This window comes from Bombina bombina, chromosome 3 (genome assembly GCF_027579735.1).
Source record: "Bombina bombina isolate aBomBom1 chromosome 3, aBomBom1.pri, whole genome shotgun sequence".
Taxonomy (NCBI): Eukaryota; Metazoa; Chordata; class Amphibia; order Anura; family Bombinatoridae; genus Bombina; species Bombina bombina.
This window is the reverse complement of record NC_069501.1, coordinates 712,971,512-712,989,386: the sequence shown is the minus strand read 5'-3', so window position 1 is coordinate 712,989,386 and position 17,875 is coordinate 712,971,512. Positions and strand designations below refer to the sequence as shown.

Sequence of the window (17,875 nt, the reverse complement as noted above, 5' to 3'; positions counted from 1 at the left end):
ACTGGGTGTATCACTCCCATCTTTAACAGGTCTTCTACACAATGTAAGAATGCCTGTCTCTTTATTTGGTCGGAAGATAAGCGAGACATGTGGAACCTTCCCCTTGGAGGAAGTTCCTTGAATTCTAGAAGATAACCCTGAGAGAGAGACCATTTCTAGTGCCCAGGGATCCGGAACATCTCTTGCCCAGGCCTGAGCAAAGAGAGAGAATCTGCCCCCTACTAGATCCGGTCCCGGATCGGGGGCTACCCCTTCATGCTGTCTTGGTAGCAGCAGCAGGCTTCTTGGCCTGTTTACCCTTGTTCCAGCCTTGCATTGGTTTCCAAGCTGGCTTAGCCTGGGAAGCGTTACCCTCTTGTTCCTGAAATTACGAAAGGAACGAAAATTAGACTTATTCTTAGCCTTGAAAGGCCTATCCTGTGGAAGGGCATGGCCCTTCCCCCCAGTGATGTCTGAAATAATTTCTTTCAATTCTGGCCCAAAAAGGGTCTTACCTTTGAAAGGGATATTAAGTAATTTTGTCTTGGAAGATACATCTGCCGACCAAGACTTTAGCCAGAGCACTCTGCGTGCCACAATTGCAAACCCTGAATTTTTCGCCGCTAATCTTGCTAATTGCAAAGCGGCATCTAAAATAAAGGAATTAGCTAACTTAAGTGCGTGAATTCTGTCCATGACTTCCTCATATGGAGTCTCCTTATTGAGCGACTTTTCTAGTTCATCGAACCAGAAACACGCCGCCGTAGTGACAGGAATAATGCACGAAATAGGTTGGAGGAGGTATCCTTGCTGAACAAAAATCTTTTTAAGCAAACCCTCCAATTTTTTATCCATAGGATCTTTGAAAGCACAATTGTCCTCAATGGGAATAGTCGTGCGTTTGGCTAGCGTAGAAACTGCCCCCTCAACATTAGGGACTGTTTGCCATGTGTCCTTCCTTGGGTCGACCATGGGGAACAATTTCTTAAATATAGGAGGTGGGACAAAAGGTATGCCTGGTTTCTCCCATTCCTTAGTCACTATGTCCGCCACCCTTTTAGGTATCGGAAAGGCATCAGGGTGCACCGGAACCTCTAGGAATTTGTCCATCTTGCACAATTTTTCTGGAATGACCAAAGAGTCACAATCATCCAGCGTAGTTAGTACCTCCTTAAGTAATGCGCGGAGATGCTCTAACTTAAATTTAAACGTCACAACATCAGGTTCTGCCTGTTGAGAAATTCTTCCTGAATCAGAAAGTTCTCCCTCCGACAAACCCTCTCTCACTGCCACTTCTGACTGGTGTGAGGGTATGACAGATAAATTATCGTCAGCGCCTTCTTGCTCCACTGTATTTAAAACTGAGCAATCGCGCTTTCTTTGAAATGCTGGCATTTTGGATAAGATATTAGCTATAGAATTATCCATTACAGCCGTTAATTGTTGCATAGTAACAAGCATTGGCGCGCTAGATGTACTAAGAATCGCCTGCGCTTGCATAACTGGTATTGACACAGGAGGAGAGGATGAAGAACTATCCCCACTACCTTCAATTGAGGAATCATCTTGGGCAACCTTATTAAATGTGACAGTACTGTCCTTACTTTGTCTGGATGCCATGGCACAATTATCACATACATTTGAAGGGGGGTCCACCTTGGCCTCCATACATACAGAACATGATCTATCTGAAGGTACAGACATGTTAGACAGGCTTATACAGGCTATTAATGCAATAAAACCATTTTTAAACAAAACCGTTACTGTCTCTTTAAATTTTAAACAGAGCACACTTTATTTCTGCATATGTGAAAAACTATGAAAGAAATATCCGATCTTTACCAAATTTGCACCCTAGTGTCTTAATGCCTTAAAAGTATTGCACCCCAATTTACAAGATTGTAACCCCTTAAATGAGGAAACCGGAGCTGTTTAATCAATTAACAACTTTAAAATCACTACAGTCCCAGCCACAGCGTTTGCTGCGACTTCACCTGTCCTTGGGAGTTATACAATACCACAATAAGCATTCCAGGAATGTTTTTGATGGCCACCAGACCCTCTCACATGAAGCTGCATGTACTGCATGCAAAAGAAACTGCACAATTATGGCGCGAAAATGAGGCTCTGCCTACTAGAGTGAAAGGCCCTTCCTGACTGGGAAGGTGTCTAAACTATTGCCTGGCGCCTAAAAACGTTCCCCAAATCACAGGTTTTTGAAAAACACTTAAAACCTCCTATTAATAATGAATAATAAAAAACTACAACTAAACACCACATACTCTTCACCATCTCCGTGGAGATGCTACTTGTTCAGAGCGGCAAAGAGAATGACTGGGGGGCGGAGCCCGAGGAGGGGCTATATGGGCAGCTTTTGCTGTGCTCTTTGCCATTTCCTGTTGGGGAAGAGAATATTCCCACAAGTAAGGATGACGCCGTGGACCGGACACACCAATGTTGGAGAAAGACTATTTTCCTAAATATGTTTTTTCCCAAATATGAAACTGATAGTCTGCAAAAGGAATATACATAAACCTGACTCATGGCAAATATAAGTACAATACATATATTTAGAACTTTATATTAATACATAAAGTGCCAAACCATAGCTGAGAGTGTCTTAAGTAATGAAAACATACTTACCAAAAGACACCCATCCACATATAGCAGATAGCCAAACCAGTACTGAAACCGTTATCAGTAGAGGTAATGGAATATGAGAGTATGTCGTCGATCTGAAAAAGGGAGGTAGGAGATGAATCTCTAGGACCGATAACAGAAACTATGGAAAAAAAAATTCCCACGAGGAAAACCATAGAATTCAATAGGTGATACTCCCTTCACATCTCTCAGACATCCACAGTACTCAGAGGAATCGGGCTTCAAAATGCTGAGAAGCGCATATCAACATAGGAAATCAAGCACAAACTTACTTCACCACCTCAATAGGAAGCAAAGTTTTTGTAAAAACTGAATTGTGGGTGTGGTGAGGGGTGTATTTATAGGCATTTTGAGGTTTGGGAAACTTTGCCCCTCCTGGTAGGATTGTATATCCCATACATCACGAGCTCATGAACTCTTGCCAATTACATGAAAGAAAAGATGTTTACCTGTCCATTTACAACCCACTCACAGAGTCACCAGTATTTATTCCAATTACTATGGTAGCTTTGATGTCAATAAATCTCTGTGGAGTTACCAAAAACAGCACAGAGCAAAGTGGCAAACGACTCACACACTCTGTAAAAGACTCTACCAAAAAAAAAAAAACCACATTAGCTTGGTCTCCTTAGAGAATCTTCTGTAAAATGCTGCTGGTTGCTGCACATTCCCCTGTCAACTGTCAATGTTTTTTCCAGTATGGCTGACAAGGTGGCAGAAGTGACAACACCCAATCATGGTAAATTGCAGATTTTGACATCTAGAAGATGATTGAGTGTTGTCACTTCTGCCACCTTGTCAGCCATACTGAAAAAAACATTTTGACAGTTGACAGGGGAATGTGCAGCAGCATTTTACAGAAAATTCTCTAAGGAGACTGAGCTAATGTGTTGCCGTTAGCCGTGTCCTAAGTAACCCTGTTGTGCGACTTACCCTCAGATCTTCATTTTCTTGCTCCTTCCAAGCGCTCTCTAGCGCGTCCTCCACCACAGTGCCTGGCTGGCTCCTCCCTCCTTCCTCTCCAGTCATGTTCCTTGTGTTGTGTAGGATCGTGACCGACTGGCTGGAACTGGAGGAGGCTACTAGCATAGTAAATAGCAGCATGGAGTATATTGGAGCCAAGTGGTGCTGCGTGTAGATGGGTGGGGATTCTTCCGTTCGAACTGAGCACAGGGAGGCACGCTGCACATATTTATTACTACTCACTCAGTCAAAATAAAAAAAACGTACTCCTCAAAATAAAAAGCACCGGCCGTTCACAAACTCCACACAAGCGCCGGAGCTGGGGGGCAGACAGGGGGGCAATTACCCCCTTTTCCCCCTGTAGCAACGCAACTGTCTAAAGTTGTCTTTAGTTAAATTTTTTATTTTTTTTATTTCATAGAGTGATTATAGACTTTATATCCAATGTATTGAAGTATGGTGTCTTATGGTTCCAGCATCAGATACTATTCCTTTTGTGCTTTTCCATATGCGCTCTCTAACCACACATTCTAAGGCAAAGCATTTTTTGAATTCCAGTGTGAATCAATCTCGGTGCTGGTGGAAAGATCTCCAATCCACTTCTATGGAAGTGTCCTTTATTTTCCCACACTGACAATTTCTACAGACACTAGTATTTTGGGATGGGGTATAGCCTGGGAGTTAGAGAGTGCAGGGGATTTGGTCTTCTAAGAAGGTAATGTTACCAATAAACATGCCAATTCTGAAACTCTGATCTTCATGACAATCTTCTACAGACTTTGTCTCAGTCAGTGTCACAGCTGTGGCATATCAATCAAGGAGGAAACTCTGAATTGCTTATCAAAGTAGGTTTCCAGATGTCCAGTCTTCCTTCTTGATTTCTTCCTCTACATAAAGGCCTCATTTCATGGTCTCCTTTTTTCGACTATCTCAAATCTCTCAATTTAACAGCTCGCAGATTGACTGCATCTAGACTTTCTGACTCAGTAGTGTAGATCTTGTTTCAGGCACAAAATGAGATTTAAGTTTTGGAATTTTTTCTTTCCTGGTGGGATATACATGGTGAATTCTTGGAATGCTAAAAGAATGCCAGCAAAAGCTAATTCTTACAAAGAAGGCATATATAAAAAGACTTGTCTGCAAGTTCTTTGAAATGTCACATTTCAGCCTGCTTTATAGCCTAAATTGTTTAATTTCCTGACTCACACTTTTCTTCAGGATCTAGTCAGGATAAGACCTGTACTTCAACCAATTCCCTTTGGAACCTTTAATTGGTTTTAAGAGTCTTTCAAACATTTTTTTAAAATCTATGTATGACAGACATTCAGATTCTGTCTTGGAAGGTATTGTTGCAATATCTTCTACCAGATGTTTTTCAGAATTGTCTGCTTTTTTCAAGGCTACTTATCTTATCTGGATAAGGCAGTTTTAAGATCTAAAAATTGATTTTTACCCAAACTTGGTTTCTTCGGAAACAATCTGTTAATTGCATTTCATTATTTTTGTCCTATTCCAAAAAACTTGCATATTTTAGATAAGAGCAGTAAGATTTTTCTAAACAAGCCACAAAGTATTTACGTTACATCTTTAGTTTATTTGTTAATTTCACTGGCCCTTGTTTGGGTCAGAAAGCCACAGATGTTACTTTCTGGTTAAAGTATTTGATACTATATGGTAAGAAATTTTTCCCCAAGACACATTTCAGCCCATTCTTCTAGATCAGTATCTACTTTTTGATGTTTTCCTTTTCAGAAACAGTTTTTGGCTGGTAAGTCCTGGTTAACAGGACCCTGCTGTAATTATTTTGTCCCACCCATTTACTCGTAAATTCCACAGCTTGGGTATTACATCCTAGAACTAATGGTTTATGGACTCACTACCTTATGAAAGATTATGCTTACCTGATAAATTTGTTTTTCATTGTGGTTAGAGCCTACAAGACCCACCCCACTTATTTCCAATGGCGCCAGTTCTATTTTCTATTTTACCATGCTTTATGCTTTGTACTTTTATTTCCTTTCGCGGCTACACAATAGAGGTAGTAGAGACGTGTGAGGAATTAAAAGTTCTTGGGGTATTTTTGCCTCCTCCCAGTGGCCAGGAGTTGAATCCCTGAAGTAATGGCTTGTGGACAGTATATTGTTCCAGAACCCTATAAAATCAATGTAAAAAGGGAAGAAATGCTAAATTACCCAGCTCACACCCAATATCCACCAAGTGCACAAAAGCTGTAATTTGTGTTATCTAATCAAATTAAACTATTTTACTCTTACAATGGCGTGATTAAAGAAAAAAAACCACACAAAACATTTCGATTTACTCCTATAAAGTAGCAACATTCAGTTAATACGTTATGCTTTACTTAGTGCTTTATTATTTCATCTTTCCTCCCGGTCACCACAGGTTCAGGAAAATTCATTTTACAGTTAACTTTCCAGTGGATTTATATTAATTTAACATATTTAAAAATACATTTCTCATGAAATAAAAAAAGATCACACCCTTGCAATATAATGTTCATTTTTTGTTTCTTTTTACATTTGTACAGCGAAGTAGCAAATTATCACATGACCATACAGTATATTTAAGCACACCACTCATGTTTGTACACAGATTTCCAGAAAATGCATGATTCGGTCCTAGAAACTGTTAAGCAAAAGTCGACAAAATTTAGGAACACAAAGTTCCTTTTTTGAATGTGTTTCAATACAAAATATTACATTGATTTTTTTATCTATATTTACAATGTTTTGCACAGTTACAAAAATGATAAATTACGAGAGACTTGGCAGACAGAATGTTGTAGAAATAGATGCACAGAAAGTAAGCGATGTAGGTTAACTCTCCATAAATGTAAGTCACATAAACCAGCTTATAATTCTGTTTCACCACTCATTCAATAGCAAATAGCCCTTTTATAGTCTGCCATATGTATTGTAGTAGAGACAGATCATTGAGCATATTAACTATGAATAAATAAATATTTCACTGCTGCCATATATAGTTGATGAAATGTTAAGGCAAGACCAGTACATAGGTTACTGCTTTAAAAAGTATGGCTTTTAATATCCTTTTTTTTCCCCCATGAACGGTCCTTTCCATGTTCCAAGCCCAATAAAGATGCAGTACTTTATTTCTGGTTTAAAAGTTGTATTGGGGCTTGTTAATAGCTGTCTATCCACTGTGCAAAGCCTCTCTCCACTAGGGTGCAGTTGATAGACGCCACCTAAAAGTAGAAAAAATTTATGGCTTTAAGAAAACATTTTCATTATAGAACTAAAGACTGTAGCATAAGCGAATAAAATACCATTATATGTACACTCTGTACCATACGAATTTATTGTTAGAATACAACAGCAAAAATGTGTTAACAAAAAACAGATGAAAACAACTCTTATAAATCAAGTGGGCTAACTGCAAATGGGTGTGATTTTACATAGACACTGCATACCAACATAAAATTACTGCAAATGGGTGTGATTTTACATAAAGACACTGCATACCAACATAAAATTACTGCAAATGGGTGTGATTTTACATAAAGACACTGCATACCAACATAAAATTACTTTTTTTTTCCAAATATTTGTTGTATTAGATTCCTGAAATCCCATTCTAACAATGCAGAATGGGGTTAATAAGATTTTTCAGATTGACCATACCCTAAAGCATAACCCTCTGCCTGGTGGTTGTGCCTCTAAAACTGGCAACATCATAAGACTATAAATTCCTTAAAAGGGACATAAAACCAATTTCTTTCCCCCGATCATACAATTTTAATAAACTTTCCATGTTACTTCTATTATCTCATTTGCTTTGTTCTCTTGGTATACTATACCTATGTAGGCTCAGGAACAGCAATGCACTACTGGGAGCTAGCTACCTATTGGTGGCTGCGCTTGTATGTCTTGTCATTGGCTCACCAGCTAGTTCCCAGTAGTACATTGCTGCTCCTTTAACAAAGGAAACAAAGAGAATGAAGCAAATTTGATATATAATTTTAATCAACTTTCCAATTTACTTCTATCTGAATAATGAAAGAACATTTGGGGGTGTTTATGTCCCTTTAACATTATGCACATTTAATACCTCATCTGCCATCATGCTCCATAACTGAATGAGTGGAAGACTTGTTGCACTGTCATAATTTGTAACCTGAAAGAAAAACATTTTTGTAAGGAAAAATCATATACTATAAAAAGTTGCTCCCTTTCCCAGAGAACCTTTATGGTTTAAACAAGTTTATTTTTGAGCTAAACTGAGGAGGAAGCGGGAAATCCATAATGCATGTGAAAGAGCAGTAATCTCTCTGCATGCAAAATAAGTGATGTGGGTCTTAAATACAGCTTTTCCAAACCTCAATTACTACCTCCGTAACACCACAAAATAGCTGCAACTCACAGAAATGTTGGAAAGTTGGCATAAAAAGATTGTTATAAGGAAGCGAATTTTAAAAACCAAAATAAAAGGGTTTTGTAATTTACATTTAAAGACACTGTTGAACATGAGTTCTGTGTTCCTTTAAGTAAATATATTCTTTGGTATGAATACAGCATAGCAAGTTTGAATGGCATCTGCCTTATTGAGGAAACAAAAGAGACCAGCTAATTTGAGCAATGAACCATAGGATTAAATAGAGAACTTGCAGAAACCCATATCACACAATATGACTTTTCTGCTAAATATGAGAAAAAAAAAGGCTGTCAGATGCAATAAAAAGCCCTAGTTGAAACCTGGTTTAAACATTTTTTTAAAAATTATTTGCATTATTTATATACCTGCGCAAGTAAAGATGTGCCTTTTGTCAGTTCATTTACAGCAGCATCTGCTTCTGAAGAAAAGTGATCCTCACCTAAAAATAAAAAATTTAAAAAAAAAGTTACAAAATTAATGAATATGTTATTGAGAGAAAAGAATATTTTATAGAAAACATTCTTACACACCCGCATATACACAATATATGACTACCTGTAATAAGAGAAACAAATCACAGACTACACATACAAACCAAACTCAATAAACCCCTTGCACCAATCAAACGTAGCTAAAAGTCAAACAGTACATAGCCCATCGTACCACATAATGTATATATGTCCGAACTTCAGGAAGCTCAAGAAGTCTGTTGAGTGACAACCAACACTTACTCTTTCTGGGCTGCAGGCATCTGCCTTCATATGGTAAAAGCATGATCAGTGATCAGTTACCATATGAATACAGACTCCCTGATCGTTAGACAGTGACATGATCTGTGTCACTGTCTGTAAAGATCTGTGTTTGTGCTGGTGGGAGGTATGGAGGGAGGGGCAGGACGCTACCTACAGAAAGTGTGGATGGAAGAGGGAGTGATGGGGTTGCTACACTACAGAAAAATGGGTAATAAGGGTGGGGCAGCCCTACAGTAGCAATCACAGGGGGACAGACAGACGACCGCTACACTACTTAAAAAAAAAAGTAATTAAAAACCTAAAAATAAAAAAAATCAACCTATAAACTGGGTACGGATAGTCAGTAGCTAAGACGGCAGACACCACTGGGTGGGTGGAGGGTTAGGGAGTTGTAGGAGGGATCAGGGAAGTGGGAGGGGTAAGGAGATCCTATACTGCAGAAAATGAATACAATAAAAAAAAGAAAAAAAAAAAAGAAGAGCAGAACCCCCCCCCCTAAACTTAATACTGGAAGACTAACAAGTGTGGGCGTAGGGGGAAGAGAGCTGTTTGGGAGGGATCAGGGAGGTGGGAGGGTAATCTCTTCATTAAAATACTATTACTCTTAACAGCTAATTAACCCCTTCACTTAAGTGTGCTGCACAGTTGCAATTAGTGGCCTTCTAATTGTAAAGCCATGCATGTCTGCTATTTCTGAACAATGGGGACCACAGCACCTATTACAATCATTTGTCTTATTAATGTAGTACAGTAGCTGTATAAATAATTTCAGTGAGAAACCCAAAGTTGGTCAGCGAAACAGTGGCATGGAATATATATATCAACAAAGAATGCAGCAAATTGATAATAGAAGTAAACTGGAAAGTTGTTTAAATTACACAATACATTTTAATTTTGACTTTACTGTTCCTTTAAAACACAATGACCAGCATCATCATACAAAGCTGAGAAAACACTGTGCCCACAAAATACCTAGTTAGAGGCTCCCCTAAAACCAAAGTGTTTAATGGAGAATTGGTAATCACAAAGCGATCTATTCATACAGTCCTTAAGGATAAAGCCATTGGCAAGTTGTAGAGTTGGGTGTTCTAAACAAATGCAAAGAAATGTGGGCATAAATGCAAAGAAATGTGGGCAAGAGTATTTTTATAAGTATCCAACCAGAGTACTCAACGACCGTATAATGGGACCAAGATCTTTCCAAAACTTGGTCTGTTAAGTCTTTGAGTGGTCTTAAAGGGACAGTGAAGTCAAAATTAAACTTCTGATTCAGATAGGGCATACAATTTTAAGCAACTTTCCAATTTACTTTTATAATCAAATTTGCTCTGTTCTTTTGGTATTCTGTGTGGAAGGCTTAAAGTAGGTAGTCTCATATGCTGATTTCAAAGCCCTTGAAGGCCGCCTCTTATCACAGTGAATTTGATTATTTTCGCAGCTAGACAGTGCTAGTTAATGTGTGCCACAGATAACATTGTGCACACTCCTGTGGTCAGCACTAATTGGCTGAATTGTAAGTTAGTAAAAAGCACTGAGATAAGGGGGCAGTCTACAGAGGCTTAGATACAAGGTAATTACAGAGGTAAAAGGTGTATTAATATAGCTGTTGGTTATGCAAAACTGGGGAATTGGTAATAAACAGATCTATCTTTCAAGTGGACTGTCTCTAACTTGGTGATCAAAACATTGACATATGAACTAAAGAGAAAGCTCTCATCTTTGTGACTTTACATAATTACCCACCAAGACAAGTTATTTTAAACACCAACCCACAGAAAGTATGTGCACATGTTCTAGATAAACTTGTTAAAGTATTAACCTGGCTTCCTATATCAGATGAAAACCAGCCTGAAAGCCTGGGTGAAGTGTGCATGAATCTCCTAGAAAAGCAAAATGCCAGGGTGGCTCTTACCTGCAAGAGGAATTACATTGTCCAATAGAACTTCTGCCCCTTGGAAAGGCAGGGTAACAAAATCCGACCTGGAGAAAAAGGTGACTAGAATTAGCATATTTACATAGAACAATTCACTAGATTAATTGTGCAGCTTAAAAATCCCAATGTTCATCAAGTGCCATTATCAATACTGTTAATAAATGTAAAACGTAAAAGGGTGGTTTGTCACACAATGCTGCATTACAATTGTACCTTTAAAGAGCCATTACAATAGTTTTAAAATTTACATGCGCTTACAGTTTAGAGCATTTTATTATTCTATCGACCCTGCGATAGAATATAGTGTGTATTTAACTCCTGCAATGGGGTTAAACACACAGTAGAACTAACCGTTTAATGATGTGCAGTGCACTGCTGGTCTCGAGCAGAAAACGCAGGTGATCCAATCAGCAATGCTAGTTGCACATCTGAGTCGTGTGGATAGCACTGTTGATTTGATCATAGGGGAGTTGCGCTTAGGACCAGCAGTGCACCGCGAGTCACAAGTGGTATTTCTACTGTGTGTTTAACCCCATTGCAGGATACTAATGATCTAACAGATTAGAACGTCATTTTTCGAATATAATTACCCTCTAACCCCCTTGCGATTTTTAGACGTATCATTAGGTCACGCAAATACAGGGTCTTAAGAAACCTAGTGAGGTAATGGTAAGTACTTTTGCAGCACATTGTGAGAGAATCGCCAGCTTCTCCCAACTGCAGCACAGGAACATGCCTCACAACGGAGGCAGTGCGCCCGGGGTCAGTCACAGCCCAGGCAGTCATGTTATCGCAAATCAAAGCAATCAGAATGTTAATTTAACAGAAGTACTCCAGAAAGAGTTGAGAGGCGGCGCTGTTGCTACATTGTTTTTTGAGCTGAATTGTCATCTACACACAAAAAATCCCACAAATAATTAAAACCTTCATAATAGCCCTGCCACTGTGATCATTACATGTGATCTGTGGTGATCAGGGCTGATTTTTTTTTTTTTTTTAAATAGTTCATAATTTTAATAATTATTAGGTAAGTATTCATTATTTAGTGTAAGGCTTTGGGGTTTTAGGGTAACAGGAACCCCTTGATCAGACCCTTCATCGTCATTCCAGTCAGCATTGTGATCTGTGATGACCAGGGCTGATTTTTCTTCTCCCCCATCCCCTTTAAATAGTTAATACTTTTAATAATACCGTAGATAGTTAATACTTTATTTAGTGTTGGGGTAAAGGTTCAGGGTTTTAGCATAATGTTAAACCTTTGATCACAGAACCTTCACTGTGATTATTGATGATCAGACCTGACTAATATTTTTTTAAGCTTATTTGGCCATTTTTTAATGCAATAAATTAATTGAGGTAATTTGAGGTTTTTGATTAATGTTAAGCCTGATTGCAACAAGTCACACCCCCTAATGTCTTTAGGGTTGCTGTTAGGGTTTGGGGGGAGGTTGAATTAGAGTTACAGTTTGAACCTGGTAAAGGTGTATTGAAAGGGAGATTTTTTTTTAATTTTTTTTTTTTTTCTTATTTTAACAAAAAAGTGCTAATAAAAAAAAAAAAAAAAAATTGCCATAAAAAATGGCACATTTATATAATGCCGAGGAGGCCTACAGAAAACTTGTAGTCAGACAGTGAAACTGCCACTACATCCGATGAGACGCAGACTGCCTTTGATATTGATGACTTATCCAGCCTTTCAAGACCTTGTATCAGAGGAATCTGTGAGGGTACCTCCAAATTTGGAAGTTCCTGATGTGCTCCCTTTTATAGTAAAACCTGGAATCACCTGTGACATGCCTTCTGGTGAGCCAATTGATAATCTGAAACCGTTTCTGCCAGACAGCTTCTTTGAAAATCTGGCAAAGCAAACAAACCTTTATGCCCAACAATTTTTAGAAGCTAAGCCAGAATACACATATGCCCAATGTAAGCTAATTCAAAACAAAGGGGCGTGACGAACATAACAAAAAGACACCGCAGGGCCTCGCCTTTTGAGAAAGCTGGTTTTCTGGAGAAACATGTAAAGGGAAGGGAGAGGGCTAGTGGGAGCCTTTTAAGTTGCCAAGCACCGATTATGGCTATTAACTGAACTATATATGGATAGTTAGCGTCAACAGATAATTGTATGGTGGAGATAAAGATCAGATGGTTATGACTAGTGTCTTTCAGCTTTAAAAAAATTCTACTAAAAAAATCTAACACTTCACACATGTGGTCAGAATCTTAACCGCTACTGAAAGCTAACAATATGGTGTCAGGGCTGAAAGGTTGGCGACCACTGGTCTAGACTAATGGACCACTAAACTCACAATTTTGAATCCCTGGACCACTAACATGATTTTATTTTATTTTTTAAAAAGGTACAAACCATACATACATAACTAGTATATATTTACACATTTTTAAGAATTATTTTTTGGAATTAACTGATTGACAGAACTGAGAGAATAATTCCAAATGACAGATGAAGGGTGAGTGCCAACTTTTGAGCTAGAAACGGAGAGAGGCAGAAAGTGGGAAAAAAGAATTATGTTTAAAAGGACCACAAGACTTCCAAGTTACCTCCACAGTAAGGAATTATTCAAAACTACTAATGATCATGGAAAGACACTGGAGTCATAAATTAAGTTTATATCAAAAAGCTCTCAATATGGATGTGAGCTAACCACAACTGATTTTACTGGCATTTACTACAATACTGGTGGGATATAGCTGATCTGCTGGATGGCAATTACTGGAATTCAGGTGGAATGGCTGTGCGCAGGAAAATTATTAGAATTAAAAATAATATTTAATAAAAATAAAGAAGATGGAGGGGATGAAGACAAACAGTGATGTAATTCCATCTGAAGGAAAACTACTACAAAGAGACAGGTAAAGGGAAGAAAATAAATTAAATACAAGATTTTCTTTTTTTTATATATACTTTAATTCCATTATTTCAAGCCAAGACTACACCAACCTCTGCCAGTTTAGAATGGAATCATCTTCCTGTGAGCAGCGCGCAGGACAGGAGGTGTTAATACAATATAGCTACGCAAGTTGCATAGTACTACGCAACGTGCGTAGGGAGATTGTAATTTAACTCCTACTCCGTTGGTTTTCACTGATGTTCAGCCAGGCACTGTAGAGAGTTGCAGCGCGATGGGGGTGACACCATCAGAGGTTATTAATTCCTGCTTGATGGTGCTAAGGACCACCAACATCTTCTCGTGGACCACCAGTGGTTCATGGACCACGGTTTGGTAACCGCTAGTCTAGACCACAAAATAAGAAAGTAGCAACGGATAAAACTTATTTCCCAGCATATGTACTAAAATCAGGTAAAGTAAATGTTACTACAGATAATAGGAGGAGAGAAATAGGAAATAATGACGATAACAAGAATATTGGTAAAGATCGTAATAGTAGTTATAATAGAGAAAAAACAACACCAAGAATTGCTCCTAATAAAGAAATAAGGGATCTGGGACATAAAAATAAACCACTAAAAGTGAAAGATAATAATGAAGGTGGTAATAGAATGAATTATCAAAATAGATATGAAATTTTAACTGGATGATAGGGATGTTTACAATGAGGGCGCAAGACCAAAAACCAGTAATGTTAATACCAATAGTAGACCTTTTATAGCTCCTTTTCAATCCGCAAAGAAAATGACCAAGTGGAAATCAAAGTCAGAAACATGGAGGGAACAGAGGTGGGAACAGAACCCATATCAGAGAAGGGAAAGGTATCGAGGGGAGGAGAATTATGCAAGGGAACAGGAGAGACAATACAGTAAAAGAAAGTTCAATCAAAACGGGGATGTAGAGGGGGAAGAAAAAAACTACAAAAGCGCAAGGTTGAACTAAATAAAGCCAGTATATATAATCTGTCCTCAATCATTAGACAGTAGCTCTATGACACTTGAGTAAAGGGTTGTCTTTTGCCCCCAGAAAGGGAATTGATAAATTCCAGGATTATATAGATTTTCAAAGATTTATTAGAAATATCACATTAAAAATGTATTTTGTCAATAAAGAAACCCAGTATGCTGATAAATATAAAGGCTTTCTTACGGGAGATGATAATACCCTTGAAACCCTTAATGTATTACAAGAGGAATCTAATATTGAACTAAATATCAATACGGATGGTGAAATTTGTATCCATAGTAACATGCAAAAGCAATCTACCTTTTATCCCACATACGCCCAAGGTGAATATATTAAAACTTGTAAGAACTTAGTGGGACAAAGACCCAGAAAAACTACAGTTAGATGTAAATATAGCTGATAATCTAACAAGAAGTAAAAGAAAAAGTTTGAAAACATTGATGGATAATAGACACATCAGTATTCGGCTGGCCGATAAGGGCGGAGGAATTGTTATTCAGGATAGAGATGCTTATGTATTAGAGGCAATGCGCCTTTTGGGTGATAGTGTTACTTATGAGAAGTTGAAATCTGATCCAACTTAGATATTTTTAAGTGACAAATAATGTATTAAATATGGGACTTAATGAAAAGGTTATAACTACTGATGAATTTAAATTCTATCAAGAACATCCAAAAATAGCGGTCATGTATCATTTACCGAAAATCCATAAATCCTTGGAAAATCCGCCTGGTAGACCCATAGTGTCAGGGATTGATTCTCTGACTGCAAATCTCTCTAGCAATATAGACTATTTCCTTAATCCTTTAGTTCTAGAATTAAGATCCCACTTGAGATAGTATACATCCAATACATGAATTAAAGAATGTTAGTTGGAGGGAAGGAATGCATTTAATTACATGTGATGTTACATCGCTCTACACTATAATTCCGCACGATTTAGGTGTAGAGGCGTGTAAATATTTTTTATACAAGAAAGGTACTTTCCCCAATAAACAGATATTTCTTGAAAAATGCATTAGATATGTGCTCAAACACAATTTTTATTTGAAAAAAATTACTACCATCAAAAATGCGGAACAGCGATGAGGACAAAATTTGCCCCATCATACGTAAATCTATTTATGGGGCTGTTTGAAGAGAATTTAATTTGGAATGATAACAAAATTTAAAAAAACAGTTAATTTTCTACAAATGCTTCATTGATGTGTTCATGATTTGGGACAGTTCTGTAACTGAAGCAGAAAGATTTATAGAATACTTGAACTCAAATAAGTAACATAAAATTGGTTAGTAACATTCAGACTCATAGCATTGAATTTCTGGATCTAAGCATCTTTATAGAAAATAATGAAATTCTCACTAAAAACTATAGAAAAGATGTGGATAGTAATGGTTTACTTCATGCAAAAAGTGGACATTATAAGAAGTGGATAAAGAATATTCCTAAGAGCCAGTTCACTAGAATTAGGAGCAATTGTTCTAAAGTAAATGATTATAAACAGGAAGCTGGTGTTGTGAAAAATAAATTTTGCTCTAAATGTTACAACGAATCAAATCTATTGAAAACTATGATCTCTGTTGAATCAAATGATAGGGATACGCTATTAAAAAATAAGAAAGCAGATGGAGATGTGAGTAAAAAACATAATTTATGTAAGAACTTACCTGATAAATTCATTTCTTTCATATTAGCAAGAGTCCATGAGCTAGTGACGTATGGGATATACATTCCTACCAGGAGGGGCAAAGTTTCCCAAACCTCAAAATGCCTATAAATACACCCCTCACCACACCCACAAATCAGTTTAACGAATAGCCAAGAAGTGGGGTGATAAGAAAAAAGTGCGAAAGCATAAAAAATAAGGAATTGGAATAATTGTGCTTTATACAAAAAGATCATAACCACCACAAAAAAGGGTGGGCCTCATGGACTCTTGCTAATATGAAAGAAATGAATTTATCAGGTAAGTTCTTACATAAATTATGTTTTCTTTCATGTAATTAGCAAGAGTCCATGAGCTAGTGACGTATGGGATAATGAATAACCAAGATGTGGATCTTCCACGCAAGAGTCACTAGAAAGGGAGGGAAAAAATAAAGACAGCCAATTCCGCTGAAAATAATCCACACCCAAAACAAAGTTTAAATCTTATAATGAAAAAAACTGAAATTATAAGCAGAAGAATCAAACTGAAACAGCTGCCTGAAGTACTTTTCTACCAAAAACTGCTTCAGAAGAAGAAAACACATCAAAATGGTAGAATTTAGTAAAAGTATGCAAAGAAGACCAAGTTGCTGCTTTGCAAATCTGATCAACCGAAGCTTCATTCCTAAATGCCCAGGAAGTAGAGACTGACCTAGTCTAATGAGCTGTAATCCTTTGAGGCGGAGTTCTACCCGACTCGACATAAGCATGATGAATCAAAGACTTTAACCAAGATGCCAAAGAAATGGCAGAAGCCTTCTGACCTTTCCTAGAACCGGAAAAGATAACAAATAGACTAGAAGTCTTTCGGAAATCTTTAGTAGCTTCAACATAATATTTCAAAGCTCTAACTACATCCAAAGAATGCAACGATCTTTCCTTAGAGTTCTTAGGATTAGGACACAAAGAAGGAACCACAATTTCTCTGCTAATGTTGTTAGAATTCACAACCTTAGGTAAAAATTTAAAAGAAGTTTGCAACACCGCCTTATCCTGATGAAAAATCAGAAAAGAAGACTCACAAGAAAGAGCAGATAATTCAGAAACTCTTCTAGCAGAAGAGATGGCCAAAAGAAACAAAACTTTCCAAGAAAGTAATTTAATATCCAGCGAATGCATAGCAAACGGAGGAGCTTGAAGAGCCCCCAGAACCAAATTCAAACTCCAATGAGGAGAAATTGACTTAATGACAGGTTTTATACGAACCAAAGCCTGTACAAAACAATGAATATCAGGAAGATTAGCAATCTTTCTGTGAAAAAGAACAGAAAGAGCAGAGATTTGTCCTTTCAAGGAACTTGCAGACAAACCCTTATCCAAACCATCCTGAAGAAACTGTAAAATTCTCGGAATTCTAAAAGAATGCCAGGAAAAATTATGAGAAAGACACCAAGAAATGTAAGTCTTCCAGACTCGATAATGTATCTTCCTAGATACAGATTTACGAGCCTGTAACATAGTATTAATCACAGAGTCAGAGAAACCTCTTTGACTAAGAATCAAGCGTTCAATCTCCATACCTTTAAATTTAAAAATTTGAGATCCTGATGGTAAAAAGGACCTTGCGACAAAAGGTCTGGTCTTAAC

The 17,875-nt window shown here is 37.6% G+C and overlaps 1 protein-coding gene across 4 annotated transcripts in view; it reads right to left on the bottom strand.

The window, feature by feature from the left end:
- Positions 1–5,918: 5,918 nt before the first annotated feature.
- The window catches only part of AKAP1 (A-kinase anchoring protein 1), a 236,336-nt gene continuing 224,379 nt past the window's right edge, over positions 5,919–17,875 (bottom strand). For 2 of the 4 annotated variants that reach the window (XM_053707529.1, XM_053707530.1), the window contains 4 exons: positions 10,681–10,748; positions 8,382–8,455; positions 7,693–7,758; positions 5,919–6,829 (listed from right to left, as the gene is read on the bottom strand). In XM_053707529.1, coding sequence (XP_053563504.1) covers positions 6,767–6,829; positions 7,693–7,758; positions 8,382–8,455; positions 10,681–10,748 — 271 coding nt within the window. In that variant the 3' untranslated portion in view covers positions 5,919–6,766. The remainder of the gene's footprint in view (positions 6,830–7,692; positions 7,759–8,381; positions 8,456–10,680; positions 10,749–17,875) is intronic. The other 2 variants (XM_053707531.1, XM_053707532.1) reach the window with 1 other exon arrangement.